At 41.8% G+C, this 19,940-nt stretch overlaps 2 protein-coding genes and 3 non-coding genes across 7 annotated transcripts; 1 reads left to right on the forward strand and 4 right to left on the reverse strand.

The window, feature by feature from the left end:
• Positions 1-2,311: 2,311 nt before the first annotated feature.
• Positions 2,312-2,383, reverse strand: trnad-guc (transfer RNA aspartic acid (anticodon GUC)). The gene has a single exon. It is a non-coding gene; the product is annotated as a tRNA-Asp (tRNA).
• Positions 2,384-2,961: 578 nt separating this feature from the next.
• Positions 2,962-3,033, reverse strand: trnad-guc (transfer RNA aspartic acid (anticodon GUC)). Its single transcript has one exon. It is a non-coding gene; the product is annotated as a tRNA-Asp (tRNA).
• A 543-nt stretch (positions 3,034-3,576) lies between these two features.
• trnad-guc (transfer RNA aspartic acid (anticodon GUC)) lies at positions 3,577-3,648 on the reverse strand. The gene has a single exon. It is a non-coding gene; the product is annotated as a tRNA-Asp (tRNA).
• Positions 3,649-11,676: 8,028 nt separating this feature from the next.
• Positions 11,677-14,016, reverse strand: bod1 (biorientation of chromosomes in cell division 1). Of its 2 annotated transcripts, none has more exons than XM_026181496.1 (4): positions 13,717-14,016; positions 13,379-13,503; positions 12,031-12,245; positions 11,677-11,951 (listed from the first exon to the last, which is right to left on the reverse strand). In XM_026181496.1, exons 1-3 carry the CDS (start codon positions 13,864-13,866, stop codon positions 12,032-12,034), a joined length of 489 nt encoding a protein of 162 aa, XP_026037281.1. In that variant the 5' UTR covers positions 13,867-14,016; the 3' UTR covers positions 11,677-11,951; position 12,031. The 2 variants fall into 2 exon arrangements, with proteins under 2 accessions (XP_026037281.1, XP_026037282.1); XM_026181497.1 differs by having other exon boundaries at positions 11,677-11,972.
• Positions 13,488-18,302, forward strand: htatsf1 (HIV-1 Tat specific factor 1). 2 transcript variants are annotated; one of them, XM_026181493.1, is made up of 10 exons: positions 13,488-13,523; positions 14,762-14,926; positions 15,356-15,602; positions 15,826-15,873; positions 15,999-16,153; positions 16,368-16,531; positions 16,641-16,737; positions 16,858-16,947; positions 17,042-17,179; positions 17,891-18,302. In XM_026181493.1, exons 2-10 carry the CDS (start codon positions 14,762-14,764, stop codon positions 18,143-18,145), a joined length of 1,359 nt encoding a protein of 452 aa, XP_026037278.1. In that variant the 5' UTR covers positions 13,488-13,523; the 3' UTR covers positions 18,146-18,302. The 2 variants fall into 2 exon arrangements, with proteins under 2 accessions (XP_026037278.1, XP_026037277.1); XM_026181492.1 differs by lacking the exon at positions 13,488-13,523 and adding an exon at positions 14,128-14,333.
• Positions 18,303-19,940: the final 1,638 nt, after the last annotated feature.

Consider the following 19,940-nt stretch of genomic DNA (forward strand, 5'->3'; position numbering starts at 1 on the left):
TAATCGTGATTATCATTTTTGCCATAATCGAGCAGCCCTATGTACATAAGATAGTTTTGTTCTAGTTTTGTAATGTTTATTTTGTTTCTATAAATAAACTGATTGTAAATATAAAAATGTGAATAAATTGTGTTCTGTAAAAATAGCAGCACAGCTCTCTTCTTTATAACCTCTTAGAGTTAACCTGTATGTTTATATACCTGTGTGTGCTCACCATCAGGTAATCAGTTTTAAAAAGCTGTGAGTGCTGCCCTGAAAGCTTACATATTATTTCTAAATCACTTCATGTAATGATAACAAGCCATCCTTTCTCTAGTGGGGTCTCACAGCTTTTATCTTTATAATCTTTCTGGTTGATTTGTAATATTAGAAACATGACTGCTGTCTTTTATCTGTTTGACTATACAGCCTGTCTCAGACATGACAACCAGACAGTGTCTGAAGTTATCTTTAATACATGCAACACAGCTGGAGATAGTCCAGACACTTTCTCACTTCTGATGATAATATTTTTGGTTTAGGTATTGTTGCTTTCTGGCTTGAAGCTTATCTACAAAAGCAGTTCAATAAGGAGAGATCATGTGGAAAAAACGAACATGATTTATTGAGATACAGAAATAAATGTAACTGTTTGGCAGTTAGACTCCAATGACCCATCATAGCAGAAAGAATCCCAGCAGTGACAGGATGTTGCACAACCACCACCCCAGAGTCAACATGCTGATAGTAATGAAGATGAAGATGGAGGCTGGGACAGGGCTCTGAGTGACCACAGTGAGGAGGAGAAAGGAGAGGAGGCGGGCTGCATGGCTGCGGATCTGAAACGCAGAAGCAGAAGAGCAACAGATTTAAACCATGCTCGGTGAAGGCAGGCAAGAGCATGACTGGAATAAAGTAATGATGTCAGTACTGAGTTTGTGCTGGAAAATGAATAGATATAAACTAGCAGTTTATAGTTTTAGCTTTAGTCTTTGTATTAAAAGTTGGATGTGTGCATAATTGTAGACTATATGTCTGGTATGTATCATCTCAAAACTGTGATGATACAGATTAGTCTGAGTTATGTAGTAATGCAGGAAAATTGTTCCACAGGCCATAACACTATATAATATAAACAAAATGATAATCAAATAATAAGAAAAAGCAAAGTGAAAAATAAATGTTACCCACAATAAGTAAATTGAAAATGGTGTTTAACTTTTGATAATGTAACACAACCTTTGTCCCAACCAGGACTCGAACCCGCGCTCAGACAGTTCAGTGTAAAAAAAAAACCAAACTCTTTTTTTTTTCCCCCAATGCCCGAAAAGCTGCCATTTGATTGGCTGTTTCTCCGTTTAACCTATACGCGATGGGCCAACTCTATCCACAGTGGGCTAGTATTGCCGTTTCCCCGTTTTGATACGTTAAGTTGTGCACGCCTGTAATGTATATGACGTTTTATGGTAGATGGATTAGTTCTTATATAGCACTTTTCTTTTCTACCTGAGCACTCAAAGCGCTGTCCAGGGAGAGTTTTAAAGCTACAGTTTAGAAAAGTTCAGTAACTGTCATGTGTTTGAATATTGTTTGATTCCTGAGTCTGTTCAAGGAAACCTGAAACATTAAGCAGTTGAGGACGTTCCCAAGGACGTCACAGTCTGACGTTTAACATCAAGAACAAAAAGATATTGCCTCCCCGTCGGGGAATCGAACCCCGGTCTCCCGCGTGACAGGCGGGGATACTCACCAGGAAGGTGACATCGGACTCGTATGTTCCAGGACCGATCGTGACTCAACTATGTCCACAGTGGGATAGTATTGCCGTTTCCCCGTTTTGATACGTTAAGTTGTGCACGCCTGTAATGTGTATCAAGTGTTACGTGCAAATAATAGCGGACAGAGATTATAATGACTAGAAGCCTCAACGCAGAGTTCTCTACCGTCAACGAAAGAGACAAAACCTCTTCCAAAACAACCATAATGAACGTATCACGTATAAACTACAACAGCGCCAGAAGACTATAGTGGACAAAAATATATTACATCCGTAGTGGTTTAGGACTCCCATAGAGAAGGAATTGGAAACAGTTTCGGTAAATGGTAGATAGATTCGTTCTTATATAGCACTTTTCTATTCTACCTGAGCACTCAAAGCGCTTTCCATGGAGAGTTTTGAAGCTACGGTTTAGAAAAGTTCAGTAACTGTCATGTGTTTGAATATTGTTTGATTCCTGAGTCTGTTCAAGGAAACCTGAAACATTAAGCAGTTGAGGACGTTCCCAAGGACGTCACAGTCTGACGTTTAACATCAAGAACAAAAAGATATTGCCTCCCCGTCGGGGAATCGAACCCCGGTCTCCCGCGTGACAGGCGGGGATACTCACCACTATACTAACGAGGAAGGTAACATCGGACTCGTATGTTCCAGGACCGATCGTGACTCAACTATGTCCACAGTGGGATAGTATTGCCGTTTCCCCGTTTTGATACGTTAAGTTGTGCACGCCTGTAATGTGTATCAAGTGTTACGTGCAAATAATAGCGGACAGAGATTATAATGACTAGAAGCCTCAACGCAGAGTTCTCTACCGTCAACGAAAGAGACAAAACCTCTTCCAAAACAACCATAATGAACGTATCACGTATAAACTACAACAGCGCCAGAAGACTATAGTGGACAAAAATATATTACATCCGTAGTGGTTTAGGACTCCCATAGAGAAGGAATTGGAAACAGTTTCGGTAAATGGTAGATAGATTCGTTCTTATATAGCACTTTTCTATTCTACCTGAGCACTCAAAGCGCTGTCCAGGGAGAGTTTTGAAGCTACGGTTTAGAAAAGAGCACTAACTGTCATGTGTTTGAATATTGTTTAATTCCTGAGTCTGTTCAAGGAAACCCTGAAACATTAAGCAGTTGAGGACGTTCCCAAGGACGTCACAGTCTGACGTCTAACATCAAGAATAAAAAGATAGTGCCTCCCCGTCGGGGAATCGAACCCCGGTCTCCCGCGTGACAGGCGGGGATACTCACCACTATACTAACGAGGAAGGTGTCATCGGAGTCGTATGTTGCAGTACCGATCGTGACCCAACTATGTCTTCAGCGTGGTAGTATCTCTGTTTCCCTCGTTTTGATATCAAGTTTTACGTGTAAATAATAGAGATTATAATGACTAGAAGCCTCAACGCAGAGTTCTCTACCGTCAACGAAAGAGACAAAACATCTTTCAAAACAACCATAATGAACGTATCACGTATAAACTACAACAGCGCCAGAAGACTATAGTGGACAAAAATATATTACATCCGTAGTGGTTTAGGACTCCCATAGAGAAGGAATTGGAAACAGTTTCGGTAAATGGTAGATAGATTCGTTCTTATATAGCACTTTTCTATTCTACCTGAGCACTCAAAGCGCTGTCCAGGGAGAGTTTTGAAGCTACGGTTTAGAAAAGAGCAGTAACTGTCATGTGTTTGAATATTGTTTAATTCCTGAGTCTGTTCAAGGAAACCCTGAAACATTAAGCAGTTGAGGACGTTCCCAAGGACGTCACAGTCTGACGTTTAACATTGAGAATAAAAAGATATTGCCTCCCCGTCGGGGAATCGAACCCCGGTCTCCCGCGTGACAGGCGGGGATACTCACCACTATACTAACGAGGAAGGTGTCATCGGCCTCTTATGTTGCAGTACCAATCGTGACTCAACTATGTCCACAGTGGGATAGCCTGTAATGCATATCAAGTTTTACGTGCAAATAATAGCGGACAGAGATTATAATGACTAGAAGCCTCAACGCAAAGTTCTCTATCGTCAACGAAAGAGACTAAACCTCTTCCAAAACAACCATAATGAACGTATCATGTATAAAGTCGAAACAGCGCCAAAAGACAATAGTGGACAGAAATATATTACATCCGTAGTGGTTTAGGACTCCCATAGCGAAGGACTTGGAAACTGTTTCGGTAAATGGTAGATGGATTAGTCCTTATACAGTGGCGGAGCGGGGGGTGGCTTACTGGGCTTAAGCCCGGGTTGTTTTTTCAGAAGCCCGGGGTCTTTTGGAGTGTATGAACATAAGGAGCTTCTTTCAAAGAAAAAACTCTGGTAAATGTTATTTCATATATTATGCTTTGTATGTTGTTCAGTATATTTCTATGCAAAACAAGAGGAATTTCAATACACAGTATATTCACAATTTAAACCAGATATTTACATACACTTTATGGAAAACGCAAGAACATTTTTTTTCTGTACAACATCAATTTAGAGTAAACTTGTTTTGTTTTGGATAAATAAATATTGAAATATCTTTTGAATTAGTTAAATGTCAGAATAAAGAGAGACAGGGCTGTCTATTTTTTGTCACCTTCATCAAATTTAGGAGTACATGTACACTAAGTTTATTGTTAATTAATAAGAAAACTTCAGACGATTCCATTCTGAGCTGAAGAAGCTTCTGATAGGTTAGTAGAGTCCATGTGAGTAAATTGGTGGCACACCTGTGGATGCATATAAGGCAAAACACAGAGCCTGTTTCTTTGAAATGGGCAGGTCATAACTTCTTACCTGAAGTTCAGTTCACCTGACACTCGGACCGGCGGCTGCCTCGGGTCTCTCCTCCTGCCTCCCCTTCCCTCATCCACCTGCTGGCCTCTGTGGAAGCCCCGCCATAGCCACCACCAAACAACTGAGTTATTTTTACACATCGACCTGCATCTGGCCAATCCACCACCTCTCATTGTTCATGCCATTACAAAAAAAAATAAAAAATAAGTCACTGGGCATGTTATGGATAGGCGTAGCTTTGGGTCACGTGGTGTCTGTAATAGTGATTGCTATATCACCTGTTCACGGCCCGAGGGAAATTTTGTGAATGAGTGGGTGATGGGGGAAGTCGACTTTTGCTGACCGCTCAAGCTTGGAATGTTTTTGATCACTGTTTTTCTACGGATTTTAAGGATTTGATAACAAATAAAGGAGTTTTAACTTGGAACTTTGACTAACGTTTTAAACAGCGGGCGCGTCAACATTATTCCCCTATTCAGCTGCTCGGCGACTCAAAGGCTTGATAGTCGCCAACATTTGTCAGCAAAAAGTGCGACGGCAATGGACCGTCCCGCAATCAGCGCTGAATAAACGCCGATGCGAGCCCACACACCGCCGCCACTACACCCGTAAAAGCGGCTAGACCGACAGATAAGGAGAAGACGACGGTGGTATGTAAACTGTGTTTTTGTGCTGCGTATTGTTTGTTTGAACGCAGTTTGGATTCTGACCATACGAAGATGTTTTTGTGACACGCCCACCGCTACGTATGCTGTTGGATTTGGTGTGTGTGAGTTGTGGCTCTGCAGGCGTTCAACTGAGTTTGAAGGAATTGCTGTTGCCTTTGTTTTGGATTTTGGCATGCTGCTTATGTTGAATGCTTAAAATGAGTGGATCACAGGCTGCATCTGTTGTTGGAAAAACTGAAAAGGATAAAAGAATAACTTCCCTCACTGAGAAAGCTCTTGCAAACAAAATTGAAACCATCCAAACAGATCGGAAAAGGCATGTAAACAAAATGAAAAGTGTTATTATGTCTCTTAAAGAGCTAATGAAAGATGATAAAAATCATTCACAAGTCAAAAAACAGTTTGATGAGTTAACACACCTGTTTAAGGATGCCAGTGCATTGCATGAATCTTTACTTTCTCTAATCTCATTTGATGAGAAAGATAAACAAAATACATGGTTCTCAAGCATCGCTAAATACAATAAAGGGTTTATGGAGGATGTTAACATATGGCTTTCTGAAACTGATAAACATTCAGGGAGGCCATCATCTGACAAGGCACAGTCACAGGAAACTTCCCTGGGAGGAGAAGTGGAGGTTCGAGAGCACACTGGAAAAGAACCTCAATCATCTCTTAATCCTCAGAATGATGTTAATGATGACGTGTTGCCATCCGACAGTGTGTCAAATCAAGGCAGTAGGTCAAGCTCAAGAGTATCATCTACTTCATCTGCACGTCTCAGGGCAGAAGCTGAAATGGCCGCCTTGCTCGCACGTCAACATATGCTGAAAGAAAAACACTCTCTTGAAGAACAAGAGGAACAATTGAGGAGAAAGAAAGAACAACTTCAGCTTGAAGCAGATATAGCTGCAACTGTTGCAAAGGTGAACGTGCTGAGAACTGGATCCACTATGCGGAGCGTCGCTTCACGGAAATCTAATGGAATGGAATCATATTTTAAAACAAAGGGAAACAGCCTTGAAATTCTTAATGCGGATGCAGAGACTTTTGTTTCTCAGACGCTTACAAAAGGAAATGCAATCACTGGGAATGCAGAGCTTCAAGTAAAAACAGTGCAACAGAATATCAAAAGGGAAAGGCCTGCACCAGCTTTTATGGGGCCTTCTGATGCTTTTGGATCAATTCCACCTTTGCCTAAGCTACAAGCTGCTCTTCCAGTAGCCAATGAAAATCTGTTGTCCATTATGGAAAAACAAAATGAATTAACTTGTATGTTGGTCCATCAGCAAAGTCTTTCTTCACTGCCCAAAAGGGAGATTCAAACCTTTGATGGTGACCCTTTACATTTTCAGGCCTTTATGCGCTCGTTTGAACAGGTCATAGAAGCAAAGACTGGCGATGCTGGTGACTGCCTGCATTATCTTGCACAGTACACCAAGGGGCAGCCCAATGAACTTGTTAAAAGCTGCCAACATATGTCTGGAAGTGCTGGATATGTAAAGGCAAAGACTCTGCTGTATGAGCACTTTGGGAATGGACATGTGATTGCATCTGCCTATTTGAACAAAGTTCACTCATGGCCACTGATTAGATCGGAAGATGGAAAAGCTCTTCAGGCATATTGTTTGTTCTTACGTGGATGCTGCAATGCAATGGAAGAGATTAATGATCTCTCTGAATTAAATACACCTGCCAATATGCTTGCTGTGATTAGAAGACTGCCATATAAGTTAAAAGACAAATGGCGAACAGTAGCATATGACATTCAGGAGAGGCAACATCGCAGAGCCGCATTCATTGACATTCTTTCCTTCCTTGAGCGTCAAGTTAAAATCGCAACAGATCCCATCTTTGGAAATCTATGTGACGTTCCAGCAACACATCTAGCAGCCAAGGGCAGCAATGGAGGGAAATGTTCTCCACATCTAAAAGCTAAAGGAAGTAGCTTCGCCACAACAGTCTCTGACGTCGAGAGACAGAATCAGATAGAGGCTCAGGATCGTCACAGCACTGTGAAGGCTTGTTTTTTCTGCAAAGGTGGACACACACTGGAGTCATGTGCTCTGCTTGATAAGAAACCTCATGATGAGAAGATTTCTTTTCTTAAAAAGAACCGCATTTGTTTTGGCTGTTTGTGTACTGGGCACATAAGCAAAGAATGCAGAAAACGCCTTTCATGTAAAATCTGTGGCCTCCGACATGCAAGTATACTCCATATCCACGACAAAGAGAAGAATGAAGTCAAACCTAATAATGAGGCAGATAACATTCCTGTTACGATCCAGACTAGTGGTCTTACTGGGGCCGGTGAACAGGACTGTAAGCTTGCCATTGTGCCAGTTAAAGTAAAATCAAAGAGAGGTCAAAGAATAGTGGAAACGTATGCCTTTCTGGACCATGGGAGTTCAGCATCCTTTTGTACAGTGGGTCTTATGGACAAGCTGAATATTGCTGGGAGGAAGACAAAGATTCTCCTGCGCACCATGGGACAGGAGAAAGTGGTGGACAGTTTCATTGTACCTGAACTTGAAGTTGCTGGATTGGACAGTGACATGTACTGTGATATGCCTAACCTCTTCACTCAGCATAAAATGCCTGTAGATACTGGTAACATCCCAAATCAACAGGACCTGGATGACTGGCCACATTTGAAGCACGTTCATTTGCCAGAAATTAAGGCCAATGTTGAGCTTTTGATTGGCATGAATATGCCCAGAGCTCTAGAACCTTTGGAGGTCATCCGGAGTGTAGGTGATGGACCCTTTGCCATTAGGACTGTGCTCGGCTGGACTGTGAATGGGCCACTTAATCGAGAATGCTGTGGAAGGCCAGGATGTTTGGCAACAGTTACCGCCAACAGAGTTTCTGCTGTCATACTGGACAAGCTATGGAAACAGCAGTTCAAGATGGACTTTCCTGAGAGCAGCAATGATGAACAGATGGGGCTGTCAAAGGAAGACTTGAAGTTCCTGGAATTGGCCAGCAAGACGGTGACTTTGGGGGATTGGCACTACAGCATTGCCCTGCCACTAAAAGACCGAGACATAAGAATGCCTGACAACTGTGCAATTGAGCAACGAGCCTTAGGTTTGAAGAAAAGGTTCATCAGAGATAAAGACTTTCACAAAGACTACACTGCCTTCATGACAGATCTTATATCTAGAGGATATGCAAAGAGAGTCCCAGTCACAGAATTAGAGCGCCAGAAATGGGGAAGGATTAAACGCAACTTCGTTCCCGGAGATGTGGTCCTTATAGTGGATGATTCTGCACCTCGTGGTTCCTGGATCGTTGGGAGAGTCACCGGAGCTGCACCAGATGAAAAGGGGCTTGTGCGTCAGGTCTGGATTAAGACCCCAACCAGCCATGTGTGCAGACCCATCACAAAGATATGCCTTCTTCAGGAGACTTCTGACCCATGATTATGACATTTTGACACAGTGTGACATAACTAACTTTGAATTGACTTTAATGTTATGAGATGTACATTACAGACTGACTATATTTAGGCTAAGTGCTGGTAACCTCTGGCCTATGACTGACTGACCATGTGCAGACAGAAGAGAAGACATGAGAAAATAACTTTGGTGGACTTTTTGAGTATGTTATGTTGTCTCACTGGGTGTCTGTGATATGATGAAGTGTGTGTTGTGAGTTGTGGTGTTGGATGTGTAATTATTACTGTAAAAATGTAATAATTAGGGGCCGGAATGTTATGGATAGGCGTAGCTTTGGGTCACGTGGTGTCTGTAATAGTGATTGCTATATCACCTGTTCACGGCCCGAGGGAAATTTTGTGAATGAGTGGGTGATGGGGGAAGTCGACTTTTGCTGACCGCTCAAGCTTGGAATGTTTTTGATCACTGTTTTTCTACGGATTTTAAGGATTTGATAACAAATAAAGGAGTTTTAACTTGGAACTTTGACTAACGTTTTAAACAGCGGGCGCGTCAACATTATTCCCCTATTCAGCTGCTCGGCGACTCAAAGGCTTGATAGTCGCCAACAGGGCATGTGCCCGGTATGCCCGATGGCCAGTCCAGCTATGTTAACCTGCAACCAAATCTGCAGCTCCATACAGCAATGTTACGACTTAGATTACATCTTATAACTCATAACTCTTATGTTAGCTGCCCTCAGTAGCATACTGTCTGATATATTCAACGGCTGCAATAATTCTTTAAGTGTAATTTTTTCCTTGGTATTCTAATTTCACCGAAGTTTACTAAACTCAACAAACTTAATATTACTTACCTGGACATTTATTCTGTTCTCATTTTCTTTCACTGAAAAATTGTTTCCTGTAGTGCCGTCTTTCGTGCTTGGCTCTCCTACCTTTGCTAACTACCTTTGCCAACATGATGCACATAGCGCAGAAGCCGATGCTGCATTCACTTACACTCGGATATCTGAGCTTCACCGTGAAAACATAATCGGACATTTGATATTTGATTGAATTTTATTGTTTTGCCTTTGGGGTGGCACCTGGGGTGGCCAGTCTGGTTGGGGGTGGCCTGTGCCCCCCCAGGCCACCCCGCTGGACACACCACTGGTGGAAGGCAACAACTGAAAATATGAAATAAACACACATGTAAGCTGAGACTCTCTAAAGAGACAGAGTTGTTGTTTGGCTTTTCATTTCGCCATTTGTTGATTCACTCGAAGAGCAAGTAATGTAATATGGGTCAAGTGATCTGTTTGACATCAATCTTTTGTGATACACCGTCATATATTTGCATTATTTGTACAGTACGAATGATTTGCCTTGGTACCTGGTCAAACTTCAGTTCTCCTCTGTCTGCCTGGCTGCGCTTCTCCAAGAGCACACTCGCAGTGCTTCAAATATTGTGTGTAGTTTTTGTTTTGTCAGCCAGGCATCTAACTATGAAAAAAAAAATACACTCCAAAAGACCCCGGGCTTCTGAAAAAACAACCCGGGCTTAAGCCCAGTAAGCCACCCCCCCGCTCCGCCACTGGTTAAGGACCTTCCCAAGGATGTCACAGTCTGACTTTCAACATTATGAATGAAAACGTATTGCCTCCCCGTCAGGGAATCGAACCCCAGTTTCGCGCGTGACAGGCGGGGATACTCACCACCAAACATGACTGTATAAATTTGCAACAGCGCCAGAAGACTATAGTGGACAAAGAATATATTACATTCGTAGTGGTTTAGGACTCCCATAGAGAATGAATTGGAAAGTTCGGGACCGTTTAGGTACATGGAAGATGGACCCGTTCTTATTAGGGGTGTGTTTAAATAATCGATTTTCCCATTTAAATCAATTTTAGCTTGAATAACACCATATCGATTCATTGAATCCTAAATCAATTTTTAAATACAAATCTACTTTTCCAGAAACGCCTGAACATACACAGACCTTCAGTGCTGAAAGCCTACAGCACACAGATTCTGAAGCTGCAGGTTTTGTCACTCTCCAACCAAAATTCACTGAACAAACAGCAAAAGAAGATCAAAACTACGCTTCAGGTTTGATAAACATCGTCATTAATTCCCTTTTATTTTTGCTGATTTGCTTCCACCACGATCGCACATCCTGCATCGCTCTTTCTCTCTCTCTCTCTCTTCAAGAACAGTTTCCCATCTCAAATCTGTTTTCTGTATTATTCGCTTGCTTATTATGCATCAGTCTACCGTTGTGTGCAGTGCTGTCCCGCTGTTTTTTTTTAAATGACCTCGGACAAGAAAGCATCATTTTTACTGTTCAACACTGGAGAAATTTAAACTTTTTAAAATATGTCAAATTGCAAAACGCTTACCTGTGTCTGTAATAAAACATCTTTGACTTTGCTCTGCTTCACTTCAGCAGCATCGGGTAATGATCATATTGAGCGAAATGCTGCGTCAGACAGCTTCTTTTATGTTAGACTTAACAAAGAAAACTAATAAACGCCATACACCAGCTTTCTTTACACAGAAATTGCTGCAGAGGTTTCCATCATTAAAAAGCGTTACTGTCATTTCCTCTCTGTTAACTGTATTGCCATCTCCTTTAAAGACAAACTGATAAAAATATGGTGTATCCACTGATGAAAGCTTAGCAACTAAGAGGAGGTAGAGAAAGACAAAGAGGGACATGGTGGCAGTTGTTTTTAATGTAAGCACATGAGATGGACAAACTTCATATTAAGCACACACACCAAAGAAAAATCTGACATGATGAAATGAAAAATTATGGCCTGTAAACATGAAACAAATTCATTCATTGCATTGTTCTTCAGTAATTTAGTTTTTTCCCCCTCAGTCTATCAAAAATGAGTGCAGACAGTGTGCAAGCATAAAAAATAAAAATAAAAAAAAGTAACAGGAAACTGGAAAATGTCTATATCATAGGCATAAACAGAGTGAGTGAACAATTGGCTCTGTATTTAAAAAATATATAATTGCTAAAAAAAAGAAAAAAAAAGAAAGAAAAAGTAATGCACATTGGAAAAAACCCCAAACAAACAAAAAAAGCCAGTACCGAAAAAAAATTAACAATCCACACTCAAACGACGACAGTGCACCACTCAGCGTTGTAGCCCTTCTCCCGAAGCAGCCTCACGCAGGAGCAATGACACACTCCTGACTAATCCATTGAATTGGAGGCACAAAACAGCCTCCTCTTTCCTCCTCTTCATCGTCCACCCGTCCGATGCTGCACCTTTCCAAAGGTTAATGCAGCCATACAGAATGTGCAGACCACTAGAGACCAGCATGTGTGCCTGTATCGAGAGAGAGAGAGACTACTCATTTTTGAGCTGCTGTCGACCTTACGCTGTGCTTTGGGTTTTAAACACACACCTCAGGGGGTTTTGGGGCCAGAGGCAGACGGAGCCTCTTGTGGTTCTGTCTGTTCAGATGGAGCAGAGTTCAAACTCGAGGTGCTTTCCTCCTTCCTGTCCCCTGACAGAAAGTCGTGGATGGCTGTTTCTATGTGCGGTCGGAAAGTGTGGTTCATCTTGGGGTCCACGACCTGAGTTATGATCCTGTCCACACCAGACTCCAGCATGCCCGATCTTAAAATACATAAATAAATTATGGCTGAGTGCATGGTCGTGCAAAAGTCTTCAGTCACTTCCTCATTTCTTTATATTTTGCTAGGAAAATGGGAAATAGATACACCAATTTATTGAAGCATGTGTAAACATAAACTGAAATACAATGTTTAACACAAAAACCCAAAAAGTGAGTACTTCAAAAACAGATCATTTCTTTATTTTATATATAACCTGTTCACTACAGTCTTTTTACTAATTTACGTAAAGAAATTAGATGTAAAAAAACCCCAAAAGCCAACATGTGAGTGTGCACTGCAGTAGTGCTGTTGTGGAAGGAAAGCTCTGGTTTGCACAGTCTGCATTTAACTTTATTTATTCATCCTGTTTTGTGGTTGGCGCTACGTTCTTCTTCATTAATATTGAGCGCAGTCTTGGCAGACGACATAGGCGATAAGCCCTCATACCTCCCTGTAGTGTGTTGCAGTTACAAAAACACATTTATGTGGTTTTAGTGTATGACACGTCAACAATGAAATTCCACATCAACTAATTTTTATAGGTGACATTGTCAATTGTGTTAATTAACCCTATTATCAGGCAGACAACTGAAAATCAATGCTGTTCATGTGCTGTAGATAGTTTTTAAGGCTTGCAACTCATTCAGTGTCCTCATATTTTTAAGGACACACTGCACACCATGCTGAGCTACACCAATTTTTCAGCTAATGACTGTTTGGCAGTCAGCTTGTTGGTGCAAAAATACCATTTTATGTCTGTCAAACTGCATTATCTTTGGCATTTTTCATAGATTAAACTAAAGAAACCGGAACAGATGATATGCCAAAAGATACAGTTTTTGTCTGTTACGTGTCAACAAGAAAGATTCATTCCTTGAGTTAGGTGCCCATTTTTTCCTTGAAGGATTCATAAGCCAGTGTTACATAGCTTAACAAACAAAACAATAGTCAGGTACAAAGGCTGGACTAAAAACGAGTGAAAAAGCAGCAAATGTTCAAAGAAAAACTTTGAAAGACCTTCTGAAAGCCTGCAGAACTATTGGTAAACGAAAAAAAGCTCCTTGGAAGCTCACATGTGTAGTACATTCTAAACAGGAGCTGAAAGGTTGCAAAAAGCTCAAAGGAAACACTCACTGAACAACACTTTGCCTCAGTCCGTTCCTCATCTGGTTCTTGTTGATGGACGGGTTCCAGTTCTGCGTGCTCAGGTGCGATGTGACGAAGTTGTCCACTTTCTGTCGCAGGTTCTGATAGGCCGGCTGACAACAACAACAGCGCGGTAAATATGCAGCAATAGCGCACACTAAGTAACGGAGTACACTGTGCGTTGAAAGTATACTGTAGTATACTGTAGCCAGCTAAAAAGACACTCGGATAGATTTAGGACAGTTAAAGTGGCACTGACACGGATAACTTTGTTTGTGTCAGGTTAGCTAAAGTTAAACACAAACAAAGCAGAGTTAGTAGATTACCTTTGTATCGACGTCGGCTAAACAGTCCCGACGGAACTCATCAAAAAGACCCCGGTTTTTCAGATGCTCCACAATCATCCCGATGAGCTGCGGGTCTCCCGGTGGGAGGTTGGCCGGATTGACGTTAACATTACCGCTTCCCTCGGCCATGCCAAACCCAGGAGACTATTTTATTACTTACCTGTTAGCTGCATTGAACTAGCCAACCACTTAACTATCCACACTAGTTATTCTACAAGACGTACGTTCGATTCATTGCCCTCGAACAAACTGCGGACAAAGTGATCGTTAGTCTTGCTGAACAGCAGACGCTCTTTTAAAAAAGGTAGAAGCAGAAGAGCAAATCGAATGCCTCCTTTTCCCCCTTGTCTTCCACGCACGCGCACAAGTGGCATAACCTCGGATGTACTTCGTTTTAGTGCCGTTGTTACTAACTGAGGGTAAATCAAAACGTTAGCGGGTTGCGCTGAAACGTTCATTTAGAAATAAAAAAAGAATAATTATAACACATTCAAAGCACAAAGCTGGTTCTGTGGCGGGGATCTGACTAAGATAATCTGCACCGTTAACTTTCGCACCAGCCAGAGCTCACTGTGCCTGGACTATCGCTGTGAAAGGTAACGCTAGCCATGCTGGCTAACATCAACACACTTAATCTAAGTGTTAATCACGGACATAAAAATATAGCAGAGGTGAATGACCGAATTAACCTGATATTAACTCAGATACAGCCCCCTTTTGAAGACGGGCTGTAGGTTTTAGCTCACATTGAGTCCAGCTGTCGGTTGTTATCCTTGACATTGTGAAGGATTAAAGCAGCTGGCTGACATTTTCGGCAGTTACAGTATAGTAACAATGATGGTACTCATATGTGATTAGTTGGCTATGGGCAGTTAGATGGGTGAGTAATATCCAGATTATGAACCTGTGCAAGACTCCAGAGCAGGATATTAAATCCAGGCTATTTCGGTGTGATAAAGTTGTCATACAGTGTCTCTCTATATGTCTGAACATGGTAATCTAATGTGTCACTTTCTTGTCGTAGATGAGTGGCAAATCAGATCCCAACAAAGAGTTTATGGAGCAGCTGCGGCTGCAAGAGCTCTATGATCAGAGAAATGAAGATGGCTCAGACCCATACACCTACACCGATCCAGAGGATGGGACTGTGTATGACTGGGATCATGAAAAGAAGGCCTGGTTTCCCAAAGTACAAGCTTTCTTTGACTCTCAGCTTTTCTTTCTTAAGCTTTTTTTAGTCTACATTGAATTGAAGCAGCTTTACCTTATAAATACAGTCAAAAACTTGCTGTTGCTCTTGGGATCATTTTCCTGTTGCATGACCCCATTCTGGCCATGCTTCAGCTGTTGGAGAGATGTTAGTACAGTACAGGGTATTGCACTGACCTGTGGAGTGTTGGTATTTGATACAGAAACTATATTGTTATAGTTTTCTTACTTGGCTATTGGAAGTGTGTAGTTTTCTTTTTTATATAGCATAAAAGCGCTGACTAGTAAAATTAAAGTGAAAAAACAAAGTTATCATTTATTTTATGATAACAGCTTTTATTAGATGTGTCAAAATTGGTCCGAGTTGATTTCTGTGTCAATATTAAGTAGGTTTGATTTGTTCCTCTAGATAACAGAGGACTTCATGGCAGCCTACCAGGCCAACTATGGCTTCATTGAGAAATCGGCTCCGGATGGAAAGAACGCTTCCCTGACCAGCACCAACCCAGCAGCACCCGGGCCTGACAGCAAACCACCACAAAAACCAACAGAAAAGGAGAAACCAGAAGATCCCGCCCCAAACTCGGCCTCAGAGCAGCATGAGACGCCAGGCAAAGAAACCAAACAGAAAGGGGAGAAGAGGAAAGCTGAGCAAGGTAAACTGCCATCCAATCACACACACACACACACACACACACACACACACACACACACACACACACACACACACACACACACACACACAGAAATATAAATCTAATAAGAAATTGTGCTGCTGTTATTATGTTAATTTACTAACTGTTTTTATACAGTTATGTGCAATTTTTAAGTTGTAAGTGGAATGTCACTCTTGATCAGTTTCCCTTTTTCTGCCCGTAGGATGGTTTGATATTGATGAAAATAAAAACACGAATGTCTACGTGTCAGGTTAGTATCACCTACATACCCTTCTTCTGAATGCCAAGAAGCTGGCGTCCCATAAAGTACCTGACTCTGTTTATCACGTGGCGCTCTCTTGCTCTAATCTTTCTCTCCTGGTCTCTTCTTCTCAGGCCTGCCTCCTGACATCAGCTCCGAGGAGTTTGCAGAGCTGATGTCAAAGTGTGGGATTGTAATGAGGGACCCCATCACCGAAGAGTACAAAGTCAAACTTTACAAAGACAAAGAAGGAAATCTGAAGGGAGATGGTCTTTGCTGCTATCTAAAGGTTAGTCTGTCCTGCTCGGTCAATGCCCCAGACACGCACCATAACTGTGCAAATGTTGTCACTTAATATTGGCAATATTGGCCATAGAGGGTGCCATACGTGGAGCAACAACGTTATTTGTAGTCCTCTTGTTGAGTGGTGAGACAAATCTCCTGCTCTTGCTTTCTTTACTCTGGTCAAATGACTGTGTGTACTTGTTTGTGGTTCTCTGCAGAAGGAGTCTGTGGATCTGGCTATACGCCTGATTGATGAGTCAGAGGTCCGAGGTTATAAACTGCATGTGGAAGCCGCACGGTTTGAGCTGAAGGGGCAGTATGACGCCAGCAAAAAGAAGAAGAAAAGCAAAGATTATAAGAAGAAGCTACAGCAGCAGCAGAAGTAAATTCTGTTTTCTGTTCTTATCTGTTTATTTCTGTGTAGCAGGAATGAACTCCTCAGTAGAAGCACTACTGGCCGCTGTTTCTTTATTCTTTGTTTTGTTTTGTAGACAGTTGGATTGGAGGCCAGAGAAAAAAGGAGACGCGAGGAAGAGGCATGAAAAAGTTGTCATCATCAGGAATATGTTCCATCCCAGTGACTTTGAGGTGTGAGAGGAACACGTACACACACACACACACACACACACACACACACACACACACACACACACACACACACACACACACACACAGAGCATTGTGCATTAATCTCTTTGCTCTCTGTAGGAGGATCCACTGGTGCTGAATGAGTATCGTGAGGATCTGCGGAGTGAGTGTGAGAAGTTTGGGGAAGTTAAGAAGGTCATCCTCTTTGATGTGAGTTTGATTTCTGTATTTTGAAGGTCGTGGTAGGAAATTAGCTAAGAAAAAGTTGAGATGAAGTGGATGTGTGGCTGTATTTGTGCTGCAGAGACACCCGGACGGCGTGGCATCAGTTGCTTTTAAGGAGCCTGAGGAAGCTGATGCGTGTATTCTGTCGTTCAACGGGCGCTGGTTTGGAGGAAGGCAGCTATCTGCTCAGCTTTGGGATGGAACGACAGACTATCAGGTAAATAAAGACAACAGAAATATTGAGGTTTTGGGGGTCTTGGTGATTCACAGTCAAAAGCAGTAATACCTAGCCTGTCATATAATTAGCTCCCTGACAAGTTGGAGTAAGTTTCACAATTTCTAAGTGACGTTTTGGTTCCTGCATGAAATGAAATCTGCGAAAGTTTTAATTGTTCCAAGGGACAGATTTCAGAGTCTGCTTCGTTTTCTGTGCTTCTGTTTGCAGTTAAAGCTTTACTTGGTTGTTCTTTCACTTTCTGACAGCTGTAATTGTCTTTAGCATTCTGTTGTACAGTTCAACATGTGCTTTGTGCCTGAAAGTTAGTACATCTTTTTTTTACTGTAGTTCATGTACATTATTGTCACTTTTTTGGGTGCTAGCAGCACTTTATTGCATGAGGTGCTGATTAAATTTTAGGGAACATATTTATTTTATTTTAAATGTATTTTTTTAAAAGAATGTTTCGTAATTGTCCTGTTTCATGACCCAGTTTAAGGCCAAATTGAACTATCAGACAGATAGCCTGACATGTATCTCTAGAATAATTTGGTACACAGAGGAGTTCATGGTAGACTCAGTGATTGCACAGTGTCCCATTTGGTATTTATTTAAGTAAAACAGGTTATATTTGAATTATTTTGATACGTTAGACTGCCTTAGACTCTACACGTGGTAATATCTCTCGCCTTTCATGTTCTGTACATGCAGGTAGAAGAGACGACACGCGAGCGAGAGGAGCGGCTGAAGGGTTGGTCACAGTTTTTGGAGGGTGGAGAAGGAGAACAGCAGAAGGACTCCAAGCCTGCAGAGAGCAGCACAGCGACAGAACCTAGCGAGCCCTCCAGCACCACTGAGCCAGAGCAGCAACCCAAATCAGAACCGCAGTCCTCAGAGGAGCAACAGGAGGAGGAAGTGGACTCCACTGACAGCAGCCTAGCAGGAAGTGAGGATGAGGAAGCTTAGATACTCTCATCCTCCTTTTATGGCCCTGTGTCAACCAACTAGGATGTCCTGCTTAAAGTGAACTTTGGGAAAACTTCCTGTTGAGAAAGGGAGGAGGAATTTGGACAGTTTAAGCTGTTTTGTAATGTAGAAAATAAAACTAATTTTCTCTAACCTATTTTCATCATTGTGGTTCACCCTGTAATTAGACATGCACTCAACCAGCTTGCTACACCTTACAGCGCTCCCATAATTCAGTGCAGTTTGCTGACACTATGCATTATGGTGACAGAGCTAAATATTAATGACAAAACACAAGAGAGACTGAAACTTTGTTGGATATGAACGTGTTTGGCTTCATTATGTTTTTCATTTTATTTCACATTTGCTTTGTTTCGTTCTTTAATCACTGACAATTTTCCGAGCAGTATTGGAACATAAAATAATCACATGATGGAAATGTGAGATTGCAAAGGGAGAAGCCATCAGCGTTTGCACACACTGCAAAAATCATTGAGCAAAAGTTGTAAAGAAAAAACATAAAAATGGCATAAAAATTGAAAAACGGGACTCCTTGTACATTTATTTTACTCAGCCACTTGGTACAAATTGTAAGGTGTATTTATATTCAGCATATTGCCAAATCTTCACTACAGCTGGCTGCTAAAGACATATTTACACTATAAACAACAAAAAGATGATTGCTGGTTCTAAAAAATACTTTTATTAAAGTGATTTTCAAAGACTGAACATTACTCGGCACATCAACGACCTTAATATGAGAGGAATCTTAAAACAAGAACCAGTTAGTGAAGACAACGATGGTGGGACATCTGCTCACCTGCCTCTGTTTAAGCCTCTGATCTGTACTGCTGTGTCTATTTAGTTTGAGACATCTTTATGAAGACAGGGAGGAGAGTCACAGTTAAAACCAGATAAAGGTAGATGCACTGACAAGTGTTACAGGAGACACTCATGTCACAAAGATAGCAGCGATAGATGGGAAGGTTTACAAGATGGCAATGAAGACCTGCTGTGATCTATGGTTTGGTAACGGTGGCACTAATTAAAAGTGACCGGGATGGACATTATTATATCATCGGTGCATTTCAAGTTGAGTGTTTTGGAGGCAAGGCTGAGGTGGTTTGGACATGTGCAGAGGAGGCATGAGGAAGGATCGTTGATGTATTGGACAAAGGGTGTTGAAGATGGAGCTGCCAGGGAGGAGGAAAAGAGGGAGAGCTCAGAGGAGGTTCATGGATGTAGGAGGACATGGAGAAGGTTAGTGTGACAGAGGAGGATGCTAGGGATAGAGTGGGATGGAGGCCACTGTGGCAACTTCTCAAGGGACAGAAGACAGAGATCAAACCGGAGACATGCTACATGGAAAAATGGCTCTGGAGGATTCCCCGACGTGAGAAGCAAAGGAAGAGCTGCAGAAACATTACGAAAATACAGAAGAAATGTGGCTCACCAAGTAGAAAGAGTGGATAAAAAAGGAGTCCAAGCTGGAGGATGAAACCAAACTCCTGTTACAAAATGCTAAACTATGTCACGTCAGCTGATTTCAGAAGCTGGCCTTAAAAAGTGACAGAGAAAAAGGGCAAAATGAAAAAGGAGAGAGGTTCTTCTGCTCTTTTGCTTTCTCCTCAGCCCCATCAATCATTTTAATGCTCCAATTTTTTCTTTTTCGCCACTCTGCCACTTTCCACATGCCCCACTTCCTGTCCATCCTTCCTCCTCTCGTACGCCACCAACCTATGCTCCAGTCCTCTCCTCAGCCTTCTTACCCCTTCATGTGGGAATCATGTGTTTG

Source organism: Astatotilapia calliptera, chromosome 10 (genome assembly GCF_900246225.1).
Source record: "Astatotilapia calliptera chromosome 10, fAstCal1.2, whole genome shotgun sequence".
Classification (NCBI taxonomy): Eukaryota; Metazoa; Chordata; class Actinopteri; order Cichliformes; family Cichlidae; genus Astatotilapia; species Astatotilapia calliptera.

Excerpts from the sequence above, each read along its gene's own strand:
- bod1 (XM_026181496.1), bottom strand. The coding sequence starts at position 13,866 with ATGGCCGAGGGAAGCGGTAATGTTAACGTCAATCCGGCCAACCTCCCA. Across the intron at positions 13,504-13,716 it reads TAGCCGACGTCGATACAAAG|CCGGCCTATCAGAACCTGCG; the intron begins GTAATCTACTAA and ends TGTTGTTGTCAG. Across the intron at positions 12,246-13,378 it reads CTGAGGCAAAGTGTTGTTCA|ATCGGGCATGCTGGAGTCTG; the intron begins GTGAGTGTTTCC and ends ATGTATTTTAAG.
- htatsf1 (XM_026181493.1), top strand. The coding sequence starts at position 14,762 with ATGAGTGGCAAATCAGATCCCAACAAAGAGTTTATGGAGCAGCTGCGG. Across the intron at positions 15,874-15,998 it reads CACGAATGTCTACGTGTCAG|GCCTGCCTCCTGACATCAGC; the intron begins GTTAGTATCACC and ends TCTTCTTCTCAG. Across the intron at positions 17,180-17,890 it reads ATGGAACGACAGACTATCAG|GTAGAAGAGACGACACGCGA; the intron begins GTAAATAAAGAC and ends CTGTACATGCAG.